The sequence below is a fragment of the Siphateles boraxobius genome, unplaced genomic scaffold (assembly GCF_051911475.1).
Source record: "Siphateles boraxobius isolate OS27281-9 unplaced genomic scaffold, OSU_SipBor_1 41, whole genome shotgun sequence".
Taxonomy (NCBI): domain Eukaryota; kingdom Metazoa; phylum Chordata; class Actinopteri; order Cypriniformes; family Leuciscidae; genus Siphateles; species Siphateles boraxobius.
This window is the reverse complement of record NW_027509042.1, coordinates 39478582-39503258: the sequence shown is the minus strand read 5'-3', so window position 1 is coordinate 39503258 and position 24677 is coordinate 39478582. Positions and strand designations below refer to the sequence as shown.

Below are 24677 nucleotides of genomic sequence, written 5' to 3'. Positions count from 1 at the left end.
TGCCTGTGCGTTAATTTAAATACAGCATCAGAGTACTAGAGTAGCATTAAACTTTGCCACTCCCAGAATAAATCAATAACTAAAACCAGCCTAACCCAGCAAACATGCTTCTTTGGGGCCCGAATGGGGCCCTTGTGGGCAGCCCACTGTGGGCCCAGATACCGGCGTGAAATGCGGGGCACGTGTGGGCCCCACACTTTGGGACCCAGGTGGGGCCCCAGTGGGACAGCCCAAAGTGTGGGCTGACTTTGGGCAGACCCACAGTAAGTAGAGTGGGCCCCCATTGGGGCCAGTTGTGGGCCCACAGCAAACCCTTATAGGGGCCATGTGGGGCCATTGCGGGCAGCCCACTGTGGGCCCAGATACCGGCGTGAAATGTGGGGCACATGTGGGCCCCACACTATGGGACCGAGTGAGTCCCCATGCGGTGGGCAAAGTGTGGGTATACTGTGGGTACAGTGGGTTAAGTGTGGGCATACTGTGGGTACATTGGGTTAAGTGTGGGCATACTGTGGGTACATTGGGTTAAGTGTGGGTATACTGTGGGTACATTGGGTTAAGTCAGGGTATACTATGGGTACATTGGGTTAAGTGTGGGCATACTGTGGGTACATTGGGTTAAGTGTGGGCATACTGTGGGTACATTGGGTTAAGTGTGGGCATACTGTGGGTACATTGGGTTAAGTGTGGGCATAGTGTCGGTACATTGGGTTAAGTGTGGGTATACTGTGGGTACATTGGGTTAAGTGTGGGCATACTGTGGGTACAGTGGGTTAAGTGTGGGTATACTGTGGGTACATTGGGTTAAGTGTGGTCATACTGTGGGTACATTGGGTTAAGTGTGGGTATACTGTGGGTACATTGGGTTAAGTGTGGGTAGATGGTTGGATAGTTTTAGAGGGGTTTTGGCCTGCTTTTTTTTTAGCTGGCCAGTCTGGGAGAACAGCTTAGCTAAGACCAACCAACCAGCCTAGGATGGTTTTAGCTGTTTTTTCCCCACAGGGACTGTCATGACAGGTTTTTATTTTTATAATACGATTAATAATTAATATATTTCCATTCAGAATTTCAAGTTTCTTTATTTGGAAAATTCAAGTTATATTTTACATCGAGCAGTGTAAAGATAGGCCTCTAAGATAGTTATAATACCTAATTTCTATTGGAAATTATAAAAAAATAAAAAAAATGATATAAAAGATATTGACTGGAACTTATGGAATTCTTTTAAAATTAATTTTGCAACTCCAATTAATAGAAGCAAAACAATCATTTTTTAAACAATCAAAAATGTATGTGTTATTTGAAATAATAAAATACAAAATACATAATAACAAAACACACAACACTAAGTGCCAAATTAATGTTTTAATTACACATAGACAAAAGACAGACACACATTTCAGTCAGGAATTGTGGCTTTCTGTGCAAATAGCAAATGCGTGCTTTTGATGCTGATTCAGGCCCTCTTCCATTTGGCAAAAAAACACATTTTTCCAAGAGACACAACAGCCGCACCACTATTTAGCAACAAACTATTCCACAGACCAAGCACTTACTTTTCACAGACTTCAGCAACTAACTTACTTGAACTTTCACAAAACACATACAAAGTCATTGAGATTCATCTAGTGCACCCAGTGCTCTTCAGTTCTCCGAAATGCATTTGCTCAGAAAGTCACAAGATATCCAATATGGACGAGTAACTTCATTTGACACTACTAGAAAACAACTTAAAAAAAAGAAAGAAAAGTATTCCTAAAAGTGATAATGAAGTGCGAGCATCCTTCATTAGGATAAAGATTAGGCACAAATGCCATAAATCAACAAACATCTTCCATTATTCCAAGTCTTAAATAAAGTTAAAAATAAAGTTTTAGAAGAGAAACAGCTGATGGGGTTGAGATTATTGCACATCAAAAACATAAAAATTAAAAACAAGTGTAGAAAGGAAACAAAACGAACACAGTAAAACAAATATAGATTAATATGCACATATAAAAGTTAAATTAAACAATCTAAAACTGAAATGCATGAAAACATTTAAATATTGCAATTAAAATAATGTGATCTTTATTAAAATTATATTAAAATATATTATCTCAACATTGTCACTTAGAAAATGACCTAAATCACTTTATGTATCTTTCTATTCAGTTTTAACCTACCACTGAATATTAGCTACATAAAAGCTTGCATTTGTAGGTCATATTTAAAACAAACGTGTTCATCCACCTACATATAGATGTTTCTCAGTACAACTGAGATATCACCTGTGTGACCTCCCATTTCAAAGCAAAAATCTTTGAATAAACTGGCAGTAGATGTGGCTTTTCATTGCAACTTCCCAGGGTCGGATCATCTGATCCTTTTTTCCTTCAGTTTTAACGGGTGAGAAATGTTGTAGCAGCTGTAGAATTCGACGGTTCCTTGTTATTAGTCAATGACACATTATTGAGCGAGATGTTATCATAACTTGAGACTCCAGAGTGCTTCAGAACTCAATTCTGCATCCATCAGTCCGTTTTACAATTTATCCGAGCTTTATTCAGCAGTTGTCCACATCAGCTCTTTGTTTGCTGTTTTGTGAGTGTTTGTTCTGTGCAGTAGTCCATGTGGTTATGTAGTCTCTTCACCGTTCACATTTTCATGTATTTCACCACCATGTTGTGTGTTGTCATTCACGTTACTTGCGTCCCTTCGGTACAGCTCCAGGACTCCAGGATGAACCAGGCGCTCTGCTGACATTTTTGTACAGCTGACGAAGCACAAAGTCATAGTTGGCAGTGGTGCACATGGCATAGAACACGTTGGCTTTGTCTGGGATCAGCAACTCTAACATAAAAAAAACACAGCGAAGAAAATCAAACATTGATTTTTTTGAGTGCTAAATAAATATAACAAAATTACTGACATTTAAACTAAAATTAAAGGGATAGTTCACCCAAAAATTTATATTCTATCATTCCAAAGACTTTTTTTTTGATGAAATCTGAGAGATTCTGTCCCTCAGTTGACACAACTGTCACTTTGACGCTTCAAAAGGTTCATAAAGAGATAACTAATCCATATGAATCGAGCTGTGTAGCCAAAATTTTCTGAAGAGACTTGATCGCTTTATATGATGAAAAGATTAAATTTAGGATTTTATTCACATATAAACATTGATCAGCGAACAAACAGAAGCTCAACCGAACCTGCTTGACGCACGAGAACAAACCTCTTGCTGAAGCTCAAACGTGCTGCGAGAATGAATGAGAATGAACACGAGAATGAACCTCATTGGTTCTCTCACGTCAAGCGAACATGCTTGAGCTTCTGCTTACCACAACTGAAGTGTGAGTTGATGAATGTTTATATGTGAATGAAAGCCTAAATTAAATCTGTTCATCATATAAAGCGATTGAGTCCCTTCCGAAAATTGGGACTAAACCGCTCAATTCATATGGATTAGTTTTATGATCTCTTTATGACCTTTTTGAAGCGTTAAAGTGGTAGTTGCGCAGTTGTCAATAAAGGGACAGAAAGTTCTCAGATTTCATTAAAAAGATTTGGACATTTGTGTTTCGAAAATTAACGAAAGTCTTATGGGTTTGGAACGACAGGAGGTTGAGTAATTAATGACAGAATTTTCATTTTTGGGTGAACGAACCCTTTAAAATAAAGATAAAAATAAAAGCTAATTCAAAAATATTAATAGATACTATAATGTTATATAAATAATACTAAAATACTTGAGTCTTCTTTCAAGGTCATACATAGAATCAAGCAGCTCACCTTTGTCATTAGAAAGCACCTGTGTGAGACTGAAATCCTGGCAGTTCATATCCTCCAAGTTGTGTTTCTCCAGAGCTCTCTGAATCACCTGAGCTGTCTTGTCCTGACTGCTTATCTAAAGATAAAGAGATGATACAGTTTCAAGACTTTAGAATCACTGGCCCTGAGTAAACTGAGTAAAAAGAGCATTAACAGACATCTTGCCTACTGACTGCTAAAAAAAACTGTAAAATAAAAAAGTCCAAAAGAACACAACTGAGCCATCAACTTACCAAAATACTTTTATAAATGTTTCCGCTGTTGCCAAATTCCACGCTGACTCTGATAATACAAGTATCGGCGACTTGCTTGTTGTACATTGGATGAAGGGCAGCCTGCAGCTGGAGAGAAGGAGAGGATGACGAAGATGATGAAGATGTTGCAGATGAAGAAGGGGAGGGGCTGTCAGACAGATCTGCCTGTAGGGAGCTTCGAAAGGAGGTGGGCGGAGTCAGAGAGGTGGTGGGTGTGTCTATTGAGATGTCCTGACAGGATACAGACTGTGACTGTGAATGAAGGGATGGAGAAAGACTATTTATTTACCCCAACACATCGAATTATCAATAACAGGTCAGTTAAGACCACAGCACAGGGTTTTCAGATAGTAATTGTTCACCCCAAAATGAAAATTATCCCATAATTTACTCACCCTCAAGCCATCCTAGGTGTATATGACTTTCTTCTTCCAGACGAACACAATCGGAGTTATATTAAATAATATCCCAGCTTTGTAATGGCACTGAATAGTGTCCGAGGTTTTTGAAGCTCCAAAAAGTGCATCCATCCGTCATAAACGACTCCAGTGGGTTAATAAATGTCCTCTGAAGCAAAGCGATGGGTTTTTGTTAGAAAAATATCCATATTTAAAACTATATAAACTGTAATCACTGGCTCGTGTGGATTACTTTCTTGATGGATGGATGCGCTTTTTGGAGCTTCAAAAACTCGGACACTATTCAGTGCCATTATAAAAGCTTGGAAGATCCAGGATATTATTTAATATGACTCTGTGTTCAGCTGAAAGAAGGAAGTCATATACACCTAGGATGGATAGAGGGTGAGTAAATTATGAGATATTTTTTTCTTTTTTTAAACTAATACACTGTGTTCTGTCAAGTTCACTACATCTCTTTGTTGATAGTGCAAACATGAACTATATGACTGCAAGGTTAAGGCAAAACAAATCAGTCACAAACACCTTAATGGATTGTCTAACCCAAAGGCTACAGTATAAACAAATGGTCAAATAGGTTTTGCTTTTATATTAGGCCTGTCAGATTCAGGACTATTGATTTAGTTTAATTAATTATGAATGAATAACATAATAAAAAAAGAAAACAAATAATTATATCCCCTGACCCACATACACCGAAAGACACTGAAAACACAACAAGACGTTATGCAACAGCTAAAGACATCCGTCTGACGCATGTGTACATCAGTGTTATTTTAGTTTTATTCATATAATATTGTAGTACTTATTTTATATTTTGAATTAGCTTTTTATTTTTATATTTTCAGTTTTCTTTTGGTAATCCTGTTTTGTATGGAAGCTTGTATCTGCCACAGTATAACAAAATTAAAAAAGTGATTGCGAAGTTTATAACTCACAATAATAATAAATATTTTTTTTCTCATAACTGCGAGTTTGTAACTCACAATTTTTACATATTTTCCTATTTTTCCCGCTTCAGTATTAGCTTTATTAATTTTATTACTTCAACTTAAATTATTTTGTTCATTTATATTTTCTTTTACATTTTATATTTCATTTACATACAGTTTTTCGTCAAATATTTATATTTTAGCTTTATTTTAATTCAGTGCTTTTATCAGCCACAATAACGTAATTTCTCAGCAAATGCCATTGTGTGCAACTGATTAATTCAAAATATCATAATTATTTTGATTAAACCATTTTAATCGATTGATAGCCTAAGCTTATATTAAAGGAATAAAATGTTGTAGCAACTATAGTATAAAACGTCTGTAGCTCTAGTCTGCAGGTTTTTTTATGCGGAGTTGTTACCCGTACTTTGTGTCCAAGAGGTGAGAGGTTGGGGCTGCTGAGATCTTCCATCTCTGAGCCACTAGAGCCAGAGGATGTTACACTGATCTGATCAGCAAGAGTTTTCTTTGAGAAGTTCTCACTGCCAGACAGCAATCTTCAGTGAGCAGAAGAGAAACACATCACAGGAAAACAAACAAGTTAGCAAAATGTCTTATTACTTTTTGAGTCTGAGTCTAAAGGCCCCCAAATACAGTACTTCATGCGAAATCGAAGAACGAACTGGTGTGACATTTCTTCTGTTTACAGTACAAATTGAAGTTATAATTCTAATTGAAAATGACACTGACATTGTTTTTTCATGTTTAATGCTGTAAAGCTGCTTGCTTTAAAGCAATCTACTATATAAAATGCTATACAAATAAACGTGACATGACTGAATGGAGTGCCGAATTGCAGAGCTGGTGCAAACATATCCACATCCATATGATCAGATGCTTTCTTAACTGCCGTTTTCTCACTGCTGTCATTTTTGTTGTGTTTATTTTGTTATTGAGAACAGCACATATTTATATATTTATCTAAATTGTCACTGTCAACATCATGGGTGGCATCAAGATGTTCGCTTACATTATATTGCGGCAAAGGTACTTCCTTTTACCCCTGGGCGAAAAAAAGTAAAGTATATTGGGGCCTTGAGTCGATAAAATGGAAACCGGTGCTTTGAAACTGTGAATAACAACACTCACGAGGTCAGTTTCTTGGAGATGAGCCGGTGGCTCCAGTGGTTGGGAGAGCCTGGACAGGGGTCAACTGGTGGCTCCAGCTCTCTTGACAACTCATAACTGATGATAAACAAAGACTGACTGTTGATATCTAAATATCTTGAGATGCTGAGATGAAGTACTCAACGTACCACTGCCTTGAATTCAAAGTCATTTTTTTATTCTTAACCAACATTCTTAGCAAGGAAATGATCACACTGAGAATGATCATCAGAATGTGCAAGAGGCGTCTCACCTCTTCTGGTCAGTAAGGGGCATGCTGCTGTTGATCCAGGAAATGATATGAGGATGTGATTGTAGAGTGTACTGAGCACATGATGCCTGCAGCTGCCGGATCTGAGACAGAATCTCAAACTCCTGAATACAGAAAGGCATGGAGACTGAGAAAGTCATGCGTTAACACTAGCTCTGGACCAAAAGCTAGTGAGCTTCTTTTCACTAATACAATATTTAAGACAATTGTACTTACTTTTCTACGCTTCTCAAAGTTGATGAGACCTCCCTGTGAGCACAAAGAAGAGAGTTATCTTTTAAACAAAAAAACTTCAGAGTGGGAACTGAAATTGAAAACACTATATCTGTGACATTAAAGGGATAGTTCGGCCAAAAATGATATTTAACCCATGCATTACTCCCCCTTAAGCCGTTCGAGATGCATATGTCAATCTTGTTTCAGACGAACACATTTTCAGTTATTTTAGAAAATGTCTTAGACCCTTCAGTGGATATAATGTGAAGCAATGGGGTCCACCTCCTTCAAGTCCCAAAATGTGCATACATCCTTCACAAAAGTAATCCATCCGGCTCCAGGGGGATAAACGAAGGCCTTCTGAGGGTAATCCGTGCGGTTTTGTCGTAAAAATATACATATTTAAAACTTTATAAATAAAAATATCTGACTTCCGGCAACGATCGACGCGCGTTCACGGGTGATGGAAGTCGGCGTACGAGGTATGACGTAGTTTTGTTTTGCTCTGCTCTCTGGCTGCGCTGGCGCGTTCGTTCTACGTCACGACGTTAGCCGGATGGATTACTTTTGTGAAGGATGTATGCACATTTTGGGACTTGAAGGAGGTGGACCCCATTGCTTCACATTATATCCACTGAAGGGTCTAAGACATTTTCTAAAATAACTGAAAATGTGTTCGTCTGAAACAAGATTGACATATGCATCTCGAACGGTTTGAGGGTGAGTAATGCATGGGTTAAATATCATTTTTGGCCGAACTATCCCTTTAAGGTAAAAAAAAAACAATTCTCACCTGTACATTATCACTTAGTGCTGTGTCCAACATGGTGAGAACTGTCAGATAAGTGCCCAGGTACGGCACCTCACCACTGGAGGAGTTCTGTCAGAAAAACAAAGTTGTTGTCAGACAAAAATACACTATTGTTCAAAATGTCAAAAGGGTTTGGTTAGATTTTAAAATCTTTTTGAAAATAGTCTCTTATGCTCACCGAGGCTGCATTTATTTGATCAAAAACAATATAGTAATATTGTGAAATATTATTACAATTTAAAATAACTGTTTTCTATTTTAAAATTTAATTCTTATGATGGCAAGCTGAATTTTTAGCATCATTACTGGAGTCTTCAGTGTCACATGATCCTTCAGAAATCATTCTAATAAGCTGATTTTGTGCAAGAAACATTTCTCATTGTTGTAAACCGTTGTTGTAATCAGTGCCAATTAATATTTTTGTGGAAAAGTGATACAGTTTTTTTCAGAATTCTGTAATGAAGAAAACATTTATTTGAAACACAATTTTTGAAACAATGTAAAAGTCTTTACTGTCACTTTTGGTCAATTTAATGCATCCTTGCTGAATAAAGTATTAATTTCTAAAAAAAAAAAAAATCTTACTGACTCCACACTTTGGAACGGTACTGTATCCTATATTTAAACATGAATTCACAGACAGTTTTCAATTGAAATTTCCTCTTTTAAGCACACACATCTTTTCCCAACAGCTAAAATTGATTTATGCCAAGTATAAATATCTTAGTTAGAGGAACTAACTTAGGTTGATAAACCTTTACTAATTATAAACATTACTCCGTCATACAGTGTCGGCTGGCATTATGGTAATACCCTTTAGAGTGTTTTACTTAATGAGCTGGCAGATTCACATTTAGAAACATTTTCGTTTTGGAGATGAAATTACTTAAGTCAAATTAGCTTGTGCAGATCCATACATCCCAAACAGGGTAGTTGTTTCCCAGAAACAACAGCTTAATAATATTTTAAAAGCAAGTTGTACTAGTCACCTTAAATGAGAACAATGCACAACATTCAGCAGGGCCTTGTTATTCTAAAAGGGACTCTGGTGAATCTTACCGTGTGCTTAGATGTAGGACTAAGTCTGGGAGACTTTGGTGCAGAGTGAGTGTCTACCTCTGCTGACGGGTTTTCTTCCTAAATCAATCACAAATAAATAGATAAGAGGACATTTGGCATTGGAAATGCAAACAGCCTGAAACTTTGATTTAGATAAGCATAACCGAGCATAAGATGCACTGAAACAACTGGCCTGGAGAAACACTTTAGAAGGCATTCAAAGCCAATATCCCACACCAGAAGAGACGCCACAATTCAAGATTACAGAAAATGATAAAGATAAAGGTTAAAGAGAAGTGGGATAGACTACTACGAGCCACCATGATTAACAACAATGAATGTTTTGTACTAATATACAATTTTAAATCTGCAGAACATTGTGGGATGTTTTGCCTCCTTAATGGTATCTTTGCCAACAGGATGATTCAGCATTTTTTTTAAATCTCATCTTCCTCCAGCCCCTATTGATTTACTCTTTGGATGCGAGCTAGAGTGAAAGGGGCTGTGGAAAATATATTAAATGTTGCTAGGTAGCATCTTTTAAGATAGTAAAAAGGGCATAAAAGCAGCCATGGGATGAGATCATTACATAATCTTATCAGAGATTTAACAGTGCTATTAGCTCTTACACGATGTTAAATCATTAGAGGCACCTGTTTGCACATTGTATTCCAAAGTGTTAGATATTGGACAGAAATTTTGGACAGATATTAATATTTTTATTTCACTAAGGACAAAAAGTGACAGTAAACACATTTATAATTTTACACAAGATTTATATTTCAACTAAATGCTGTTCTTTTGTACTTTCTATTAATCACCAAAAAAAATATATCATGGTTTCCACAAAAAATATTAGGCAGGACAACCATTTTCAACACTGATAATAGTGAGAAATGTTTCTTGAGCACCAAATCAGCACATTAGAATGATTTCTGAGGGGATAATTTGACACTAAAGTCTGGAGTAATGATGCTGAAAATTCAGCTTTGCTTTACAGGAATAAATGACATTATAAAATAGCAAAATTAGCATAAAATACATCTTTTTTTAAACATTACAAAAAAATCATACTGACCCCAAATGTTTTAATGGAAGTGTACGCCAAACTTTTTAGAAGATTAGGGTAGACAACAGATTTAAAACAGGCAAACCTGTGAAACTTACCTCTACAAGGATCTCTCGATTGATCAGCACACAGTTCTCATCGGGAAAGGTGTCGCACAGCTGATCAAAGGCAGCCATACTCTCCCTGAAATGCAAATTTTATGGATTTACATTTACTACTATGTATTATGCCAACTGGGTGCTTAACATTTCACTACAGGTTTAATGGCTGTTTCAGGATATCAGGATCAGAAAGCACTACCTGCTGATTGCCGCCCAGGTTTTCTTTAGCCAGTAGACAGCATTAGACTGAAGAGCAGATAAGATGGCTCTTAGAGAGGAGAAGTTTCTCAACTGACGGCACTCCTGTAATACAAATAATAATAAATAGAACAAATCAGCTTAAAAAATAAATATTAACTTCACAAATTCACACTGGATCAAATATGCACCAACACAAAGTGCTAAAATTATCTTTAAATGGCTGTGCCATTAAAATTCATGTCAACAGTTTAATAATTCTTGCTCAGCAAGATTCTCTTCAAACTGTAGCTCTGTCACGACAGTAACTTTAGCAGAGTGTTCAATTCACATTTATTTGTATTACTGTGTCCAAGTAATGCATTTCAGAAATGTACATATACAAATCACGCAGTTAGCTAACATCGTATACATTTTAAGTGTATGAGTGTGTCCTCCTAATGCCTATTATAGTGCTCCTTGTGGCATCGCTGAGAACTGCAAAACAAATTTCATAATGATTTGCGCTCTGCAAATTTAAATGCATGATTGCATTCTGAAATGTGTCATTCATATACTTGCCTCTTACGCAATATAAAATATAAACGCAACACAGAGTTTCCCCTTAAGCGTTTTTACATAGAAAACCATTATAAAGAAGACGCTTAAATATTAGGCAAGGCAAGTTTATTTATATAGCACATTTCATATACAATGGTAATTCAAAGTGCTTTACATAGAACAAATTAAAATAATCAAAAGAAATCAGAATAATTAAAACAGTTTAGAATAAAAGATAAAATACAGAAATAATCAAATGAAATTAGAATAATTAAAACATAAAATAAAATACAGTTCAAACAGTCAGACGAACAGTGGCACAGTGCTCATTCAGTAAATGCACAGCTAAACAGATGTGTTTTGAGTCTGGATTTGAATGTGACTACTGTAGGAGCACATCTGATCTCTTCTGGAAGCTGGTTCCAGCTGCGGCTGGCATAGTAGCTAAAAGCAGACTCACCATGCTTAAGAGTGAACCCTTGGTATTTCTAGCTGATGTGATCCTAATGATCTGAGTGATCTGTTGGGTTTATATTCAGTGAGCATATCTGCAATGTATTGAGGTCCTAAGTCATTGAATGATTTATATACCAGTAATAATACTTTAAAATCAATCCTCAATGTAACTGGCAGCCAGTGTAAAGACCTGAGGACTGGTGTAATGTGTTCATATTTTCTGGTTCTGCTCAGAATCCTAGCAGCAGCGTTCTGTAATAGCTGCAACTGTCTTATGGTCTTTTTGGGAAGGCCAGTGAGAAGTCCATTACAATAATCCACCCTACTGGTGATGAAAGCATGCACAAGTTTTTCTAAGTCTTGACTGGAAACAAAGCATCTAATTCTTGCAATATTTTTCAGGTGATAGTATGCTGATTTAGTTATTGCTTTGACATGACTACTGAAACTAAGGTCTGACTCTAGAGACACACCAAGATTCCTGACTTGATTTTTAGTTGTTTGACCCCTAGACTGAAGGTATGCATTCACCTTGAGAACTTCATCTTTGTTTCCAAACGCAATGACTTCAGTTTTGTCTTTGTTTAACTGAAGAAAGTTTTGGCACATCCAATTGTTTACTTCATCAATGCATTGGCAAAGGGAGTCAATGGGGCTGTAATCGTTAGGTGATAGGGATAAGTAGAGCTGTGTGTCGTCTGCATAGCTGTGGTAAGCGATTTGGTTATTTCTGATTATTTGGCTCATTGGGAGCATGTACAGGTTGAATAGAAGTGGCGAAAGAATTGAGCCTTGAGGGACTCCGCATGTCATGGATGTCCACTCAGACTTATGATCTCCAATACTCACATAATAACCTCTGCCTCCTAAGTATGACCTGAACCATTTTAGGACTATCCCAGAAAGCCCGATCCAGTTTTCCAGTCTGTCTAAGAGTATGTTGTGATCGACAGTGTCAAATGCAGCACTGAGGTCGAGTAGTACCAGCACTGATAATTTGGTTGTATCAGTATTTAAGCGAAATATCATTTATTATCTTTATGAGCGCTGTCTCTGTGCTGTGATGCGGTCGGAAACCAGATTGAAAAATTGTCCAAGTATCCATTCGAGCTTAAGAATTTGTTCAGCTGATTGAAGACAACTTTTTCAATGATCTTGCCTATGAAAGGAAGATTTGAGATCGGTCTATAGTTGTTTAATATGGTCTTATCCAGATTGCTCTTTTTCAGGAGGGGCTTGACAACTGCAGTTTTCAGGGAGTTCGGAAAACTCCCAGAGAGAAGTGAGGCATTTACCACTTCTAGGAGATCTGCTTCTAAGCTGTGTAACACATTTTTGAAAAAAGAAGTGCGTCAAGGGCGCAGGTAGTGACTACTTTCTCAGGCTGTTGTCTGATCTGCCTGACCCCAGCGCAACTCAAGGATGAGCTGATCACCTTTCTGATATTATTGATTTTCTCAGAGAAGAAAGAAGCAAACTCACTGCACTTGCTCTCTGAGAGCATTTCACTGGGAATCTGGCTTGGGGGGGGGTTGTCAGTCTCTCTACAGTAGCAAAAAGAGTGCGTGTGTTGTTTATATCGCTGTTTATAATATTCGAGAAGAAAGTCCGTCCAGCTTTGCCTAGTTCCTTATTGAAAGCATGGATGCTGTCTTTGTAGATGTTATAATGGACTACAAGTTTTGTCCTCCGCCACATGCGCTCCGCTTTTCTGCATTGTCTTTTCATATTTTGCACTGCTGTTGAGTTTCTCCAAGGTGCTTTTTGTCTGCCATAAATATTTGCATATTTTAAAGGGATAGTTCACCCAAAAATGAAAATTCTGTCAGTATTTACTCGCCCTCATGTTGTTCCAACCCCGTAAGACCTTCGTTCATCTTCGGAACACGAATTAAGATATTTTTTATGAAATCTGAGAGCTGGATCACTCCTCTATACTAGTCCATAGGCTTCTTGAGGGATTGAAACTTGCAAGGCCCGAAAAGTCAATAAAGACATCGTTAAAATAGTCCAACTGACTACAGTGCCTCAATCTTAAGTTTATCAAGCGACGAGAATACTTTTTGTGTGCAAAAACAAACAAAAATAACGACTTTATTTCAACTATTAATTTCCTTCTCTGTGGGCCTCAAGTCAGTTAACGTAGTATGATTGGGTAGTGCTACGTCACACGTAGGCTCACTATTTGCCGACGCTGGTCATGTGGGTGATGCGTGTGACGTATAACAACAGAAGCTTACACTATTACACTAGTGAACTGACTCGAGGCCCACAGAGAAGGAAATGAATAGTTGAAATAAAGTCGTTATTTTTGTTTGTTTTTGCGCACAAAAAGTATTCTTGTCGCTTGATAAACTTAAGATTTTGTAGTCACTTGGACTATTTTAACGATGCCTTTAATGACTTTTCGAGGCTGGCAAATTTCAATCCCTGAAGAAGCCTATGGACTAGAATGGAGGAGTGATCCAGCTCTCAGATTTCATCAAAAATATCTTAATTCGTGTTCGGAAGATGAACGAAGGTCTTACGGGGTTGGAACAACATGAGGGTGAGTAAATACTGACAGAATTTTCATTTTGGGGTGAACTATCCCTTTAAAATATGGCACTGCTAGTTGTTTTCAGTTTAAACAGCTCAAAAATGCATTTTAGCCTAGGATTAGGTTTAAGCCTTGTCTGTGAAAATGGGGGTAAGTGTTCTTCTCGTTAAGCGAGCGTTTTAAAATGTCCCGCTATTTCCACTGTCCAAAACTTGCATTTGCTCACATGTTTTTGATTTTCTTCTTTTGAAAGGTGATCTTAATATCCTTGGCATGAAACAAATGGAAAATTTGCAGGCCTGTTCTGCAGTTCTATGAATGTTTTGCTCGACAGATCTAAAGATGAAAACTATGAATAGTATGTTTCGAGCCTTATACACACCTGAGCCACAGAGATCCACTTCTCAATAATCTTTACCCTGTGTGTAGGGCTGCTACGAGGGCAGGATGGGGAGCCGGAAGGGGAGGTGGCAGGAGGGCACAGCAGAGAGGTGATAACGCAGTTAGTGACGGCATTAAACTGGGCAATGGTGGCACGGACCGTGGGAGCTAGATTCCGGTTCTCTTTCTTGTCCCTTTGAGACCAAATGCAGCCAAGGCAATGAAACGGAACCACTTTGACAAAGAGTTCCTGAGAAAGAAATGGAAACAGATGAATAAAAGTAGGCCAAAAATAAAAACTAGCCTCAGTGTGCAAAACTTGACACCTACAGCATCTAATAGCGTGAGCTGCTCAGCTATGTCTTGAGCTGGGAAGGCCAGTACATCCCTCATCTCTTCTGTGTCCCGTCTGTCCATGGTGTCTTTAGTTTCTGGACTCTCTACGCCAGCAGCACTGGCTTCTACTGATGTACCCATGTGCTTGTCTGTTGATCCATAAGAAGTTTAGCACTGATTTTTAGGGTGTATGTGCATAAAAGCTAAATTAGCCATATTTCAAGGCTTGCCTTCGGTCTGAAATTTTCTGAGAAGAGCATCGGCTTGATTAACCAGACGTCTGAAACAAAGGCGATGACGCAGATGAACACAGAGCAGCCGGAGAGCCTGTTGATCCGGAGAGTCCCGAAGGTCCTCGTTATATTCTTCTAACCACAGCCGGATCAGACAGGGCAGAGAACTTCACACACACACACGCTTTGTTAGCACCTTATTGTTTCATACAAATTATTAAAGCTTATGGATTTAGGAATAACCGAGATGAAAAACCAGTTTCAAAACTTTAACTCAAGTATAATGGTTGCATTGGGAAACCCGTTTCAATTTAAAGGTAATTATAAAACAATATTACATGGCTCTCTGAAATGCTTGATTCTGGTCAGTCACGGTATTCTGAGGTCAGTTATTCCCCGATAATGACTGTTGAAATGCTGTATAATGATCGCTCACACGGGCAATTGAGGTCGGCTCTTTTTTTATGTCTCTCGTATTACACCACGGACACGTTCTCTCTGGTTTCATTCCAAAGATTTTAAAACGGTTTCTCCTCAAATCAATATTTTGTGGCAAGTAGTCATTTAACAAGCATGATAATTTACATCCATCCGGTTGTTATCACAAAATAAACCCTTCAGGGAAGATCACAGTGTTTAGGTTTACATCAGGGGTGTCCTGCAGAGTTTAGCAACAACTTGCCTCAACACACCTGCCTGGATGTTTCTAGTATGCCAAGTAAGATCTTGATTAGCTGGTTCAGGTGTGTTTAATTGGGGTTGGAGATGAATTCTACAGGACAGTGGCCCTCCATGAGTAGGATTGAACACCACTGCCTATTTGACCACAGAATATAACAAACTGATCAGAATCAATACTACCAGGAAGTTTCTGAAGATTCACCTTACCTCCTGACACAGACACTGTTGTCCAGATTGGTGACCATGTCTTCTCTAAAGAGACAAATAAATAAGTCCAAAGTTTATATTCAAAACATTCCTAAAAACCCTTTAAAGAAGCTATAGGATTATGAACATTGCAACAATTTATGTTCATGTTTTTAACACAAATGTGCTCTTTCAAGGCCTCTTTGTCTTTATGTGCTCTTTCAAGGCAAATCTTTATTTATGCTTCAACAGAAAACAAAGAACACTCGATGTTCAACAAAAGAGCCTCTAACGCCTCTGACTAGTCAAGTGAAACCTGTTCTACAATGTGAGGTGTTCTCCTCCATTCCACTGCGTCACTGATATGTACAGTGTGATTATTATACTGCCACAGTCATCATGTGTCTCATGGGAAACACTTAGCATTTAGAAATTTGGGCTTCCCCCTTCATTTGATTGTTCACGGTCACTGAGCCCTATGTATGCGGAGTAAATATCATGTTTAAATACATGAGGGATAGCCGTGTCAAAAACAGAAGTCGGTCAATGACTTGATATCATTGATAAGGTACCTTGAGAGGAAGCTGGCAGGTTCAGTATGTTTTAATTATGTCTAAAAAGTATGTTTTAGACAAAACCAAGCAATTATTATATTATGTTATATTATAACGCATATTTCTTAGTAGAAATAGAATCATAAGTTATTATGATTGAAATTATTATTATATTATTATGATGAAATTATTAAATTTTAGAGGGGTGATGATAAATATACGAGTTGGGGGGGGGTCTATTTTTAATGTTTTCGAGTTCTCAAACAGAAAATGCTGCATTTGCCTGCAAAATAGTTGCCTTTCCGAGAGAAACTATATGTTCACTATTGAAATATAGTTTTTCTTCCCACCTTATATTAGAATGCTAAGTTCCTCAGGCAAACGCAAAAGCAATGAGGGTTCATAATGTCAATTTGGGTAGACTTAACCACTATCGTTCAAAAGTTTGGGATCAGATGGTAGTGAAAGACGTCTTTTATGCCCAGCCCACCAATGCTGCATTTATTTGATCAGAAATACAGTAAAAACGGTAATATTGTGAGTAATGCAGTGTCACATGATCCTTCAGAAATCATTCAAATATGTTGATTTGCTGCTCATGAATTATTTCTTATTAATGTTGTAAACAGTCGTGCTGCTTAATATTAATTTGTGGCATTTTTTCAGAATACTCTGATGAACAGAAAGTTTTAAAAATCTTTTGTAACAATATAAATGTCTTCACTATCACTTAAGAAAAAAAATCTTATTGACTTAATGTTCCTGAACACTAAACTCTTTAATTGAGTGTTTATGCTCACCTTTGAAACAGGAGTTCTATGAGAGTATTTGTGCAGGTAAAGGCTCTGTAGGTGGAGAGGAAGATTTGCGTGTAATCAGGGTCAGGGCACTCTGGGTTCACCAATTCTGTGACAAGACGCTCCAGAGTGGCTGCTTTAAGCCTGCGGACCTTCAGAGTGCGGTACTGCATGAAGCCAAAGGCAGAATCCGTCTCAGCGGCATCAGCCCGGGGCTGGATGGGTTCTCTGTGAAGACTGACCCCGTAGACGGCCCCGTCTTCCACCTCCTCTCCCCACTCCTGCACTGGGTCCTGGACAAACAGATCATCAGGCTAAACATGTTGAATTTGCAGCGGACTAATGGAAAAATATGCACACATTGAACCTACTGTAAAACTTTGTGCAGTAAAATGCACAGACATGTAAGTCTTCAACTGAAATTAAAAAACAAACAAAAAAACAACAACAATGCCTGCAAAGCACTGACCTAACATTTCATGTGTCCATGAGGAAATATACAAAACAGTTCTATGGAAAATACAGGCAAATTGTTATCCAAATTACAGTCAGGGGGAGTGACTACACATTATCTTCACTGGCTTGAGAAGACAACACATTGCATATTACATTTATGTTCTCAGCAGATGCTTTCTAAACAAAATCGTATAAAACACAGTGTTCAGATTATGCTATAAGCAAATACATCAAACATGTTTTAAGGTATTAACAGTAACACCACTGTTGAACGATGTCCACACAAGAAGAAATCATTGTGGAAAACCATTACTAGCTGACACCAAAAATACTCAGTACTTTCTAACAAAAATATTCCTTGGTGGTAAAATGAAACCACGATTATTTGCATAGCAAATACCATCACTGAATGAAAAACAGCTGTGGGCGAATAAAAAACAAAACATATGGGGTTTAAACAAAGACAGACTGTGTGACACACTGGAGTAATTCAGTCCAGTGTTTTCTCTTTCAGAACAAGGGTTGTTGTTGGGCTGATTGTTGACTGATTCAGATGTGACCAGCATTAGATGAAATCATAACAACTGACTTGAGAACATGTTAGCATAATGGTGTCATCGTTCACTGATTCTTGAGACACGGGACAGACCACAATTTACATGACATTAGATTAAAAAAAAAAAAAAGATTAAGAAACATTTACACATTGAAATCAATAACAGATTGTACTAAAATATTCTTAAAACAAAGTCTATTCGATTTTATTTTTGATATAACTCAATACATTAATTTAATTGTTAACAAAATAATACACTACCCTTCAGAAGTGTTCAGTAAAAAAAAATGTTGCATTGAAATTTTCAAAAGTCCCAGTAAAAAGATTTATGTTACACAAGTTTTCTATTTTAAAAAATGTTGTTCTTTTGAAATTTCTATTCATCACAGAATTGTGAAAAAAAGTTTCAGTTTAAAGAAAAACATTAGGCTAAGCAGTACAGCTGTTTTCAACATTAATAATAAATAGAAATGTTTCTTGAGCATCAAATCAGCATATTAGAATGATTTCTGAAGGATCATGTGACACTGAAGACCGGAGTAATGATGCTGAAAATTCAGCTTTGACATCAGAGGAATAAATTACATTTTAAAATATATTAAAGGGATAGTTCACCCAAAAATGAAAATTCTGTCAGTATCTACTCACCCTCATGTTGTTCCAACCCCGTAAGACCTTCTTTCATCTTCCGAACACGAATTAAGATATTTTTGATTAAATCTGAGAGATGGATCACTCCTCCATAGGCTTCTAAGGGATTGAAACTTGCCAGCCCCGAAAAGTTATTAAAGACATCGTTAAAATAGTCGAAGTGACTACAGTGGCGCAATCTTAAGTTTATCAAACGACGAGAATACTTTTTGTGCGCAAAAAAAATAAAAAAAATAACGATTTTATTTCAACTATTCATTTCCTTCTCTGTGGGCCTCGAGTCAGTTCACTAGTGTAACAGCGTAAGCTTCTGTTGTTGTACATCACACGCATCACCCACATGACCAGCGTCGGCCAATAGTGAGCCTACGTGTGACGCAGCTCTACGCAATCACACTACGTTAACTGACTCGAGGCCCACAGAGAAGGAAATGAATAGTTGAAATAAAGTCGTTATTTTTGTTTTTTTTGCGTACAAAAAGTATTCTCGTCGCTTGATAAACTTAAGATTGCGCCACTGTAGTCACTTGGAGTATTTTAACGATGTCTTTAGTAACTTTTAGTGGAACAAGTGTCAATCCTTTAAGAAGCCTATGGAGGAGTATGGAGAAGTGATCCAGCTCTCAGATTTAATCAAAAATATCTTAATTCGTGTTCTGAAGATGAACGAAGGTCTTACGGGGTTGGAACAACATGAGGGTGAGTAAATACTGACAGAATTTTCATTTTTGGGTGAACTATCCCTTTAAAATAGAAAACAGTTATTTAAATTAATAATATTTCACCATATTACAGGTTTTACTGTATTTTATATTTGAAAATGTCTGATCCCAAACTTTTGAACGTAATGTATAATAACTTTTTTTATTATTAATAAAAGAAACACTTCTACTATGACTTGACAAAAGGAGGTGAATCTTAAAAATACACCTTTTTGTGTCTTTTTTCAAACATCGGTTTAATAAGGGGACATAAATAAACTAACAATAACAATATCTTATAAGTAATTAAAAAAAATATTATTAAAATGAACATATTTAGATAATTTCCCTCATTTAAGTGGGTCTTAACATCAGGAAAAAATTATTCTGCATTTAATATATGTGTGACATGGAAAAAATGTAAGCTGTCACAAGCCAGGTGGTGAACATGTTGAACAAAAGTATCCTAAATTCTTAATTCTCTTCTTTTTATGTACATAAAAAATGAGTGATTTTTCACTTCTGTAGACTGTTTTGTTCTAAATTGCTCTGTGGCAATAGCTCTCTTAATATCTCAGAATATACATAATATGTAAACCACACATTTGGAAAAGGTTGTGCTTCCAAGTAATCCAAGGTCAGTCTATTCCTCCAACACATCAATTGCTGTGAAAATCACAAGTGCATTCTTCCCAGAAACTGCAGTCAAGTAAAACAGAGAGCTTTCCAAGCCAAAGCCCGTGCCTCCTTTAAAACTGTGCCATGGAACAAAACACAGGGAATGATGGGAGAGGGAAAGCTGAAACTGTGAAACAGATGTACACTGTACACATCTTCAATCTACAGGTTGGTCTGGCTGACCAAACACAAAATCTGTTCTATTGTGAGACTCCAGAAGGAAACTTTAACGGCACCACACCCTCCCCTGAGCCCTCATTACATGTCAACAGCTCATTAATCGCTTTCCTAACGTCAACATCGCATCTAATTGTAAAACCACTTCGCTTTGGTCAGTGACAAGAGAAATAAGTGAGACGTCCAGAACGAAAGAACAGGAAATACTGCATTTTCAACAGCATTGATTCAAGTGATGAGAAAAACACTGTTGATTCATTCACGTTGAACGCCGCGCGACACACTGTCCAATAACACGGGTTTCCCAGTTTGATTAGTTATTTCTCTCTAGTCATTCTAGTTTCTTAAAATCTTATTCAACAGAATTGATGTCCTCGATAAAATAGCGTAACTGAAAAAAGTGACTTACCATTGTGAACTCCCATTTCCCCATGTTCTCAGCTCTCTGTTCTTCAGCCGTAAGATCAAGCAGTGTAAGCGTTCCCACTTTCCTGTAGCGCAGCAAAAACTTTGGAAACTATATTCCTTAGTCAGCTGGTGTTAAAGTTGACTGTCATGCTGTCTGGAGAACTGCAGGGAATGGATAACTTTGCGAGGTTCGGTTTAATTAAAAACTCCAGTGAAGATAGTCAACTTACTGTACATTTCATAACTTACTGTCTGTCGGCTACTAGCTTTATCATCAATTATAAATATGATTTAACTGAAGTCTGTGACCCAAGAAAATGATTATTATTATTATGTTTGAGTTTTATTTTTTTAGCTGTGTAAATAGCACGCAGCGCACCTGTAAAGCACTTCAAAGTGCAGTGGGTTGGTCTCTCCACGTAGATAAATGCGTCTAGTATGACGTACGGGGCGTGCTTACGTTACATGAAGATCAGCGAATCATACTATGGTGAAGGCTTGACTAATGAATATTAATTGGGTTGCATATCCAATCGCATCAGTTTAACAAGCAACTTTGCATAGCTAAATTAATAGGCATTGTCAATAGGATTTATAAAATTTCAAGTGTCTTATTTCTGAGATTTTTTGCAGAATTTGGGCAATACAAAAAGATAGAGATTCTGGCGAATTAAACAATGTATTCAAAGTAATAAGTAGCAACATACATTTTATAATACATTAATTCAAACATACAATTTCTTATTTATATTATTCTCTTTGTAATTCAAAGAATGGCCCAAAAGTCTGAGACCAAGAGAAAATTCTTAATTTTACATCATGTGTGATTGTTTTTGTCTAGGTTTAACTTCAATTTCAAATCCCAAAGTTGTGCTGATCAACTGGCAAATACTGCATCCCGTTTTATCCAGGATTAGTACAAATGACTCAGACAACATTATGCAGATCCTTAGATGAATAATGGTGAACATCTTATGAGATACCCTCTTACAAACTCCATACACACAATATCTCAATGAGACAATGAGCAAATTGTTGGTTTCTGGGCACAGCGAGTTCATTAATATCTTTCTGTTCTCTCTGACGTAGATCTATGAATGTGCAGTGTCCTACAAAAAGCCCACGCCATACAACAACGCAACAATGGGTGACACACACTATACTGAACTCTTATTGACAGACCACAATCATGCTAAAAGTATTATGCATATCCACTAAAAATACCACTCATTAATAAGACAGAAGTCACATGCTGATGTGTGCTGATTCACACACTCCAACAAACTGATCATTACTTCTTCATTTTATATAAAATTTCATTGAAAGATTTTGTTTTACCATCCAATTCCATGGTGCAAAACAGTCTGAACACCAGGTTAAATAGCAAACAAACATGAAAAAAGCTTACATGCCAGCAATGCTAAAATACTTTTCATTTCTGACATGCTTAGTAAAATTCTGGTCGGGTAGTAACTTTAAGTTAGCATCTTGGTGATGGATTGTCAACTGCTGGTATTTTCAAGAAAACTGTATTCAAAGACACTTTGTTAGGACAGCATGTGCTAAGGATGTAAATGCCAACGGCAGTTTAATTTTAACCTATGAACCATGTTGTTTACTACAGTGGACTGATCACGTAAATTATTTCTAACCATTCAGGGTTGAGATGCTACACCTAAACCACCGTTGACCATTACCCATAATTCGGACTGCTCTCATTATTTAAATGTGTACACTTAACATTTAAAAGCTTGGCATTGGTAAGTTTTTTTCTCGAGTCTCTTATTCTCACCAAGGCTGCATTTATTTCAAAATAAGTTATATTGTGAAATATTATTACAATTTAAAATACATGTTTTCTATTTTAATATATTTTAATTTAATTTATTCTTTTGAATAAAAAGATGAATTTTCAGCATCATTACTCCAGTCTTTACCCTTCAGTGTCACATGATCCTTCAGAAATCATTCTAATATGCTGATTTGTTGCTGAAGAAACATTTCTTATAATTATCAATGTTGAAAACAGTTGTGCTGCTTAATATTTGCATGGAAACCCTTTTTTTTCAAGCTTCTTTGATGAATATTAAAAAAAAGCATATATTTGAAATATAAATATTTTGTAGATTATAAATGTCATTACAGTGACATTTGATTAATTACATTATCGCATAATAAAGGCATTCATTTCTTTAAAAAAAAATTACTGACCCCAAGTTTTGAACGGTTGTGCTGTACATTCAACAAAAGTGAAGCTGACAACAATTTTTCATATCGACAAATATTCATTAAAGGTGTTAGAAGGGATGGATATACAGTTGACTGCTTTACGGTTGTTCTGTCCTATAGCTCATTTCTAGCCAGCTTTGGATATTTATACAGCAGCAGTTTCTCCGTTTAGGATGAAGCCGCTTTGGATAAAAGCATGCACTAAATGATTAAAAGCAAATGCAATTGTCAATGGATCACCATCAGCACTGACCTCACAGTGTTCCGCAAGGTCCAGAAGATGGAAGCTCCTGAGCCAAACACCGGGCTCCTCATCCATCTGCACATCCACATGATGCCCAGTCTGGCACAGCAGATGCCTCATTCGTCCCAGTCGTGCCCGCAGACCCTTCTCTCCCCCAGACACCACCAGAGACGACCTCATCCTCCACCGGTATAACACGGCAACTTCCTCCAAGAGCTGCAGACACACGTCAGGCATATTATCCAACTTTAACATGCATTCAGTAGTATGGAGCTTCTATTTGCTGGACTGTGGAACAATCATGGAATAAATCGTTATTTAAAAGTTTATTCACGTGAAAAACAGGATGATACTCACGGTGGAAGTTGCTCCTTATCCAACGTCTGTTCGTAGTAGATCAGCTCCTAAAAATCCATGTTTGAACTCTGATAAAACCAGGAGATGGGATGCGGTGACCTTCCAGAAAGATCCCTTATGAACTGACGCAGAGACCTGAACACTGATGTCTGTTGTGTGACTATGAACTGAGGAGGTTATCTAAACTCTAGTAACCCAGCAATTCTCATGCATCCATCTCTGATTCTCTCAATGCTGACTAACATGAACACACTCACATAATAATCTAATTGTCTGCACAGACTAATGGGCTGTCCGCTTGGTTTGTTCCACTCAGTGCATCCTTTTCATTGACACAACCACTCCTTTTTCTGACATTCTTTTGTTGCATATTAATTTGCAGTAACAGTAGGCTACAGTTCAGTGTTCTTGTGTGTATTCTGTAGTAACTGTGAAGTAAATAAACTATTGAAAGTGCACAATGTTAAATAAATTCTGCAAGGCAGATGAGACACCAACAAACGGAGAAGTAAAAGATGGGTGATAACTCCAAAAGATACAGTGACCACATGTGCAGTGCTCTGCTCTACTAATATCACAACACAGATGTTAGGTGTTTCTATTAAAATTTGAAGATTTTCTAATTGTTTTGAACGACACTTAATTAATATTTACATAAAATTGTCTAATGACTCACATATTTGCCCGATGAAGAAACCGTGCATCTCATATTCTCATTAAACACCGTTTAAATTCAAATACCTGCAGATTTCACCGTGTAAACAAAGAAGCAGGCCTCCTTTTTCCGATTTACAAGCCATACCTCCTCTTTTAACTTATTTTTGAACTGCAAGCTCGTGTCAAATAAGTAAAACTCATTGTTGTCTTTACATTTAGCGTGGAAACAATAAATCTTTGACACTCACGAGGAGTATCGTGCGGTTGCGCGTGGACCTGAAACTCGCGCGGTTGCCAGACTGCGAAGGTAATTATGAAATAGTAGCTTAGAATTCTATTCAATTCACATTATTTTTTTTTTTGCGCTTTTCGCAATACATAGCCTATTGTTTTAAAGCAGCTTTGAAATAGCAGAGACAATGTCAGTTGCTCATTAAGGGTGTATCAGACTGAATCACAGCCAGTGCCTCTGGGTCATGACTTTATTCACAAGTCAAGTGTTTTATTAATGTAAATCTTTTTTTTTTTGGAGTGACTCTAAATAACG

At 37.2% G+C, this 24677-nt stretch overlaps 1 protein-coding gene across 2 annotated transcripts; it reads right to left on the bottom strand.

Moving 5' to 3' along the window:
* Positions 1 to 1350: 1350 nt before the first annotated feature.
* Positions 1351 to 23804, bottom strand: rgl3a (ral guanine nucleotide dissociation stimulator-like 3a). 2 transcript variants are annotated; one of them, XM_077199601.1, is made up of 18 exons: positions 23474 to 23804; positions 23126 to 23332; positions 17020 to 17309; positions 15687 to 15731; positions 14796 to 14965; positions 14560 to 14714; positions 14231 to 14479; positions 10315 to 10418; positions 10113 to 10197; positions 8946 to 9023; positions 7869 to 7955; positions 7076 to 7108; positions 6842 to 6963; positions 6571 to 6666; positions 5849 to 5978; positions 4047 to 4319; positions 3775 to 3889; positions 1351 to 2832 (listed from the first exon to the last, which is right to left on the bottom strand). In XM_077199601.1, exons 2-18 carry the CDS (start codon positions 23294 to 23296, stop codon positions 2684 to 2686), a joined length of 2352 nt encoding a protein of 783 aa, XP_077055716.1. In that variant the 5' UTR covers positions 23297 to 23332; positions 23474 to 23804; the 3' UTR covers positions 1351 to 2683. The 2 variants fall into 2 exon arrangements, with proteins under 2 accessions (XP_077055716.1, XP_077055717.1); XM_077199602.1 differs by lacking the exons at positions 23126 to 23332; positions 23474 to 23804 and adding an exon at positions 20645 to 21057.
* Positions 23805 to 24677: the final 873 nt, after the last annotated feature.

What these genes read in the sequence shown, in the direction of transcription:
- rgl3a (XM_077199601.1), bottom strand. Translation starts at nt 23,296, where the DNA reads ATGAGGTCGTCTCTGGTGGTGTCTGGGGGAGAGAAGGGTCTGCGGGCA. An exon ending in AACAGTGTCTGTGTCAGGAG is followed by an intron (nt 14,966 to 15,686) that starts GTAAGGTGAATC and finishes GTGTGTGTGAAG; the next exon opens with TTCTCTGCCCTGTCTGATCC. An exon ending in ATCTCCAAGAAACTGACCTC is followed by an intron (nt 5,979 to 6,570) that starts GTGAGTGTTGTT and finishes TGCTCACTGAAG; the next exon opens with ATTGCTGTCTGGCAGTGAGA.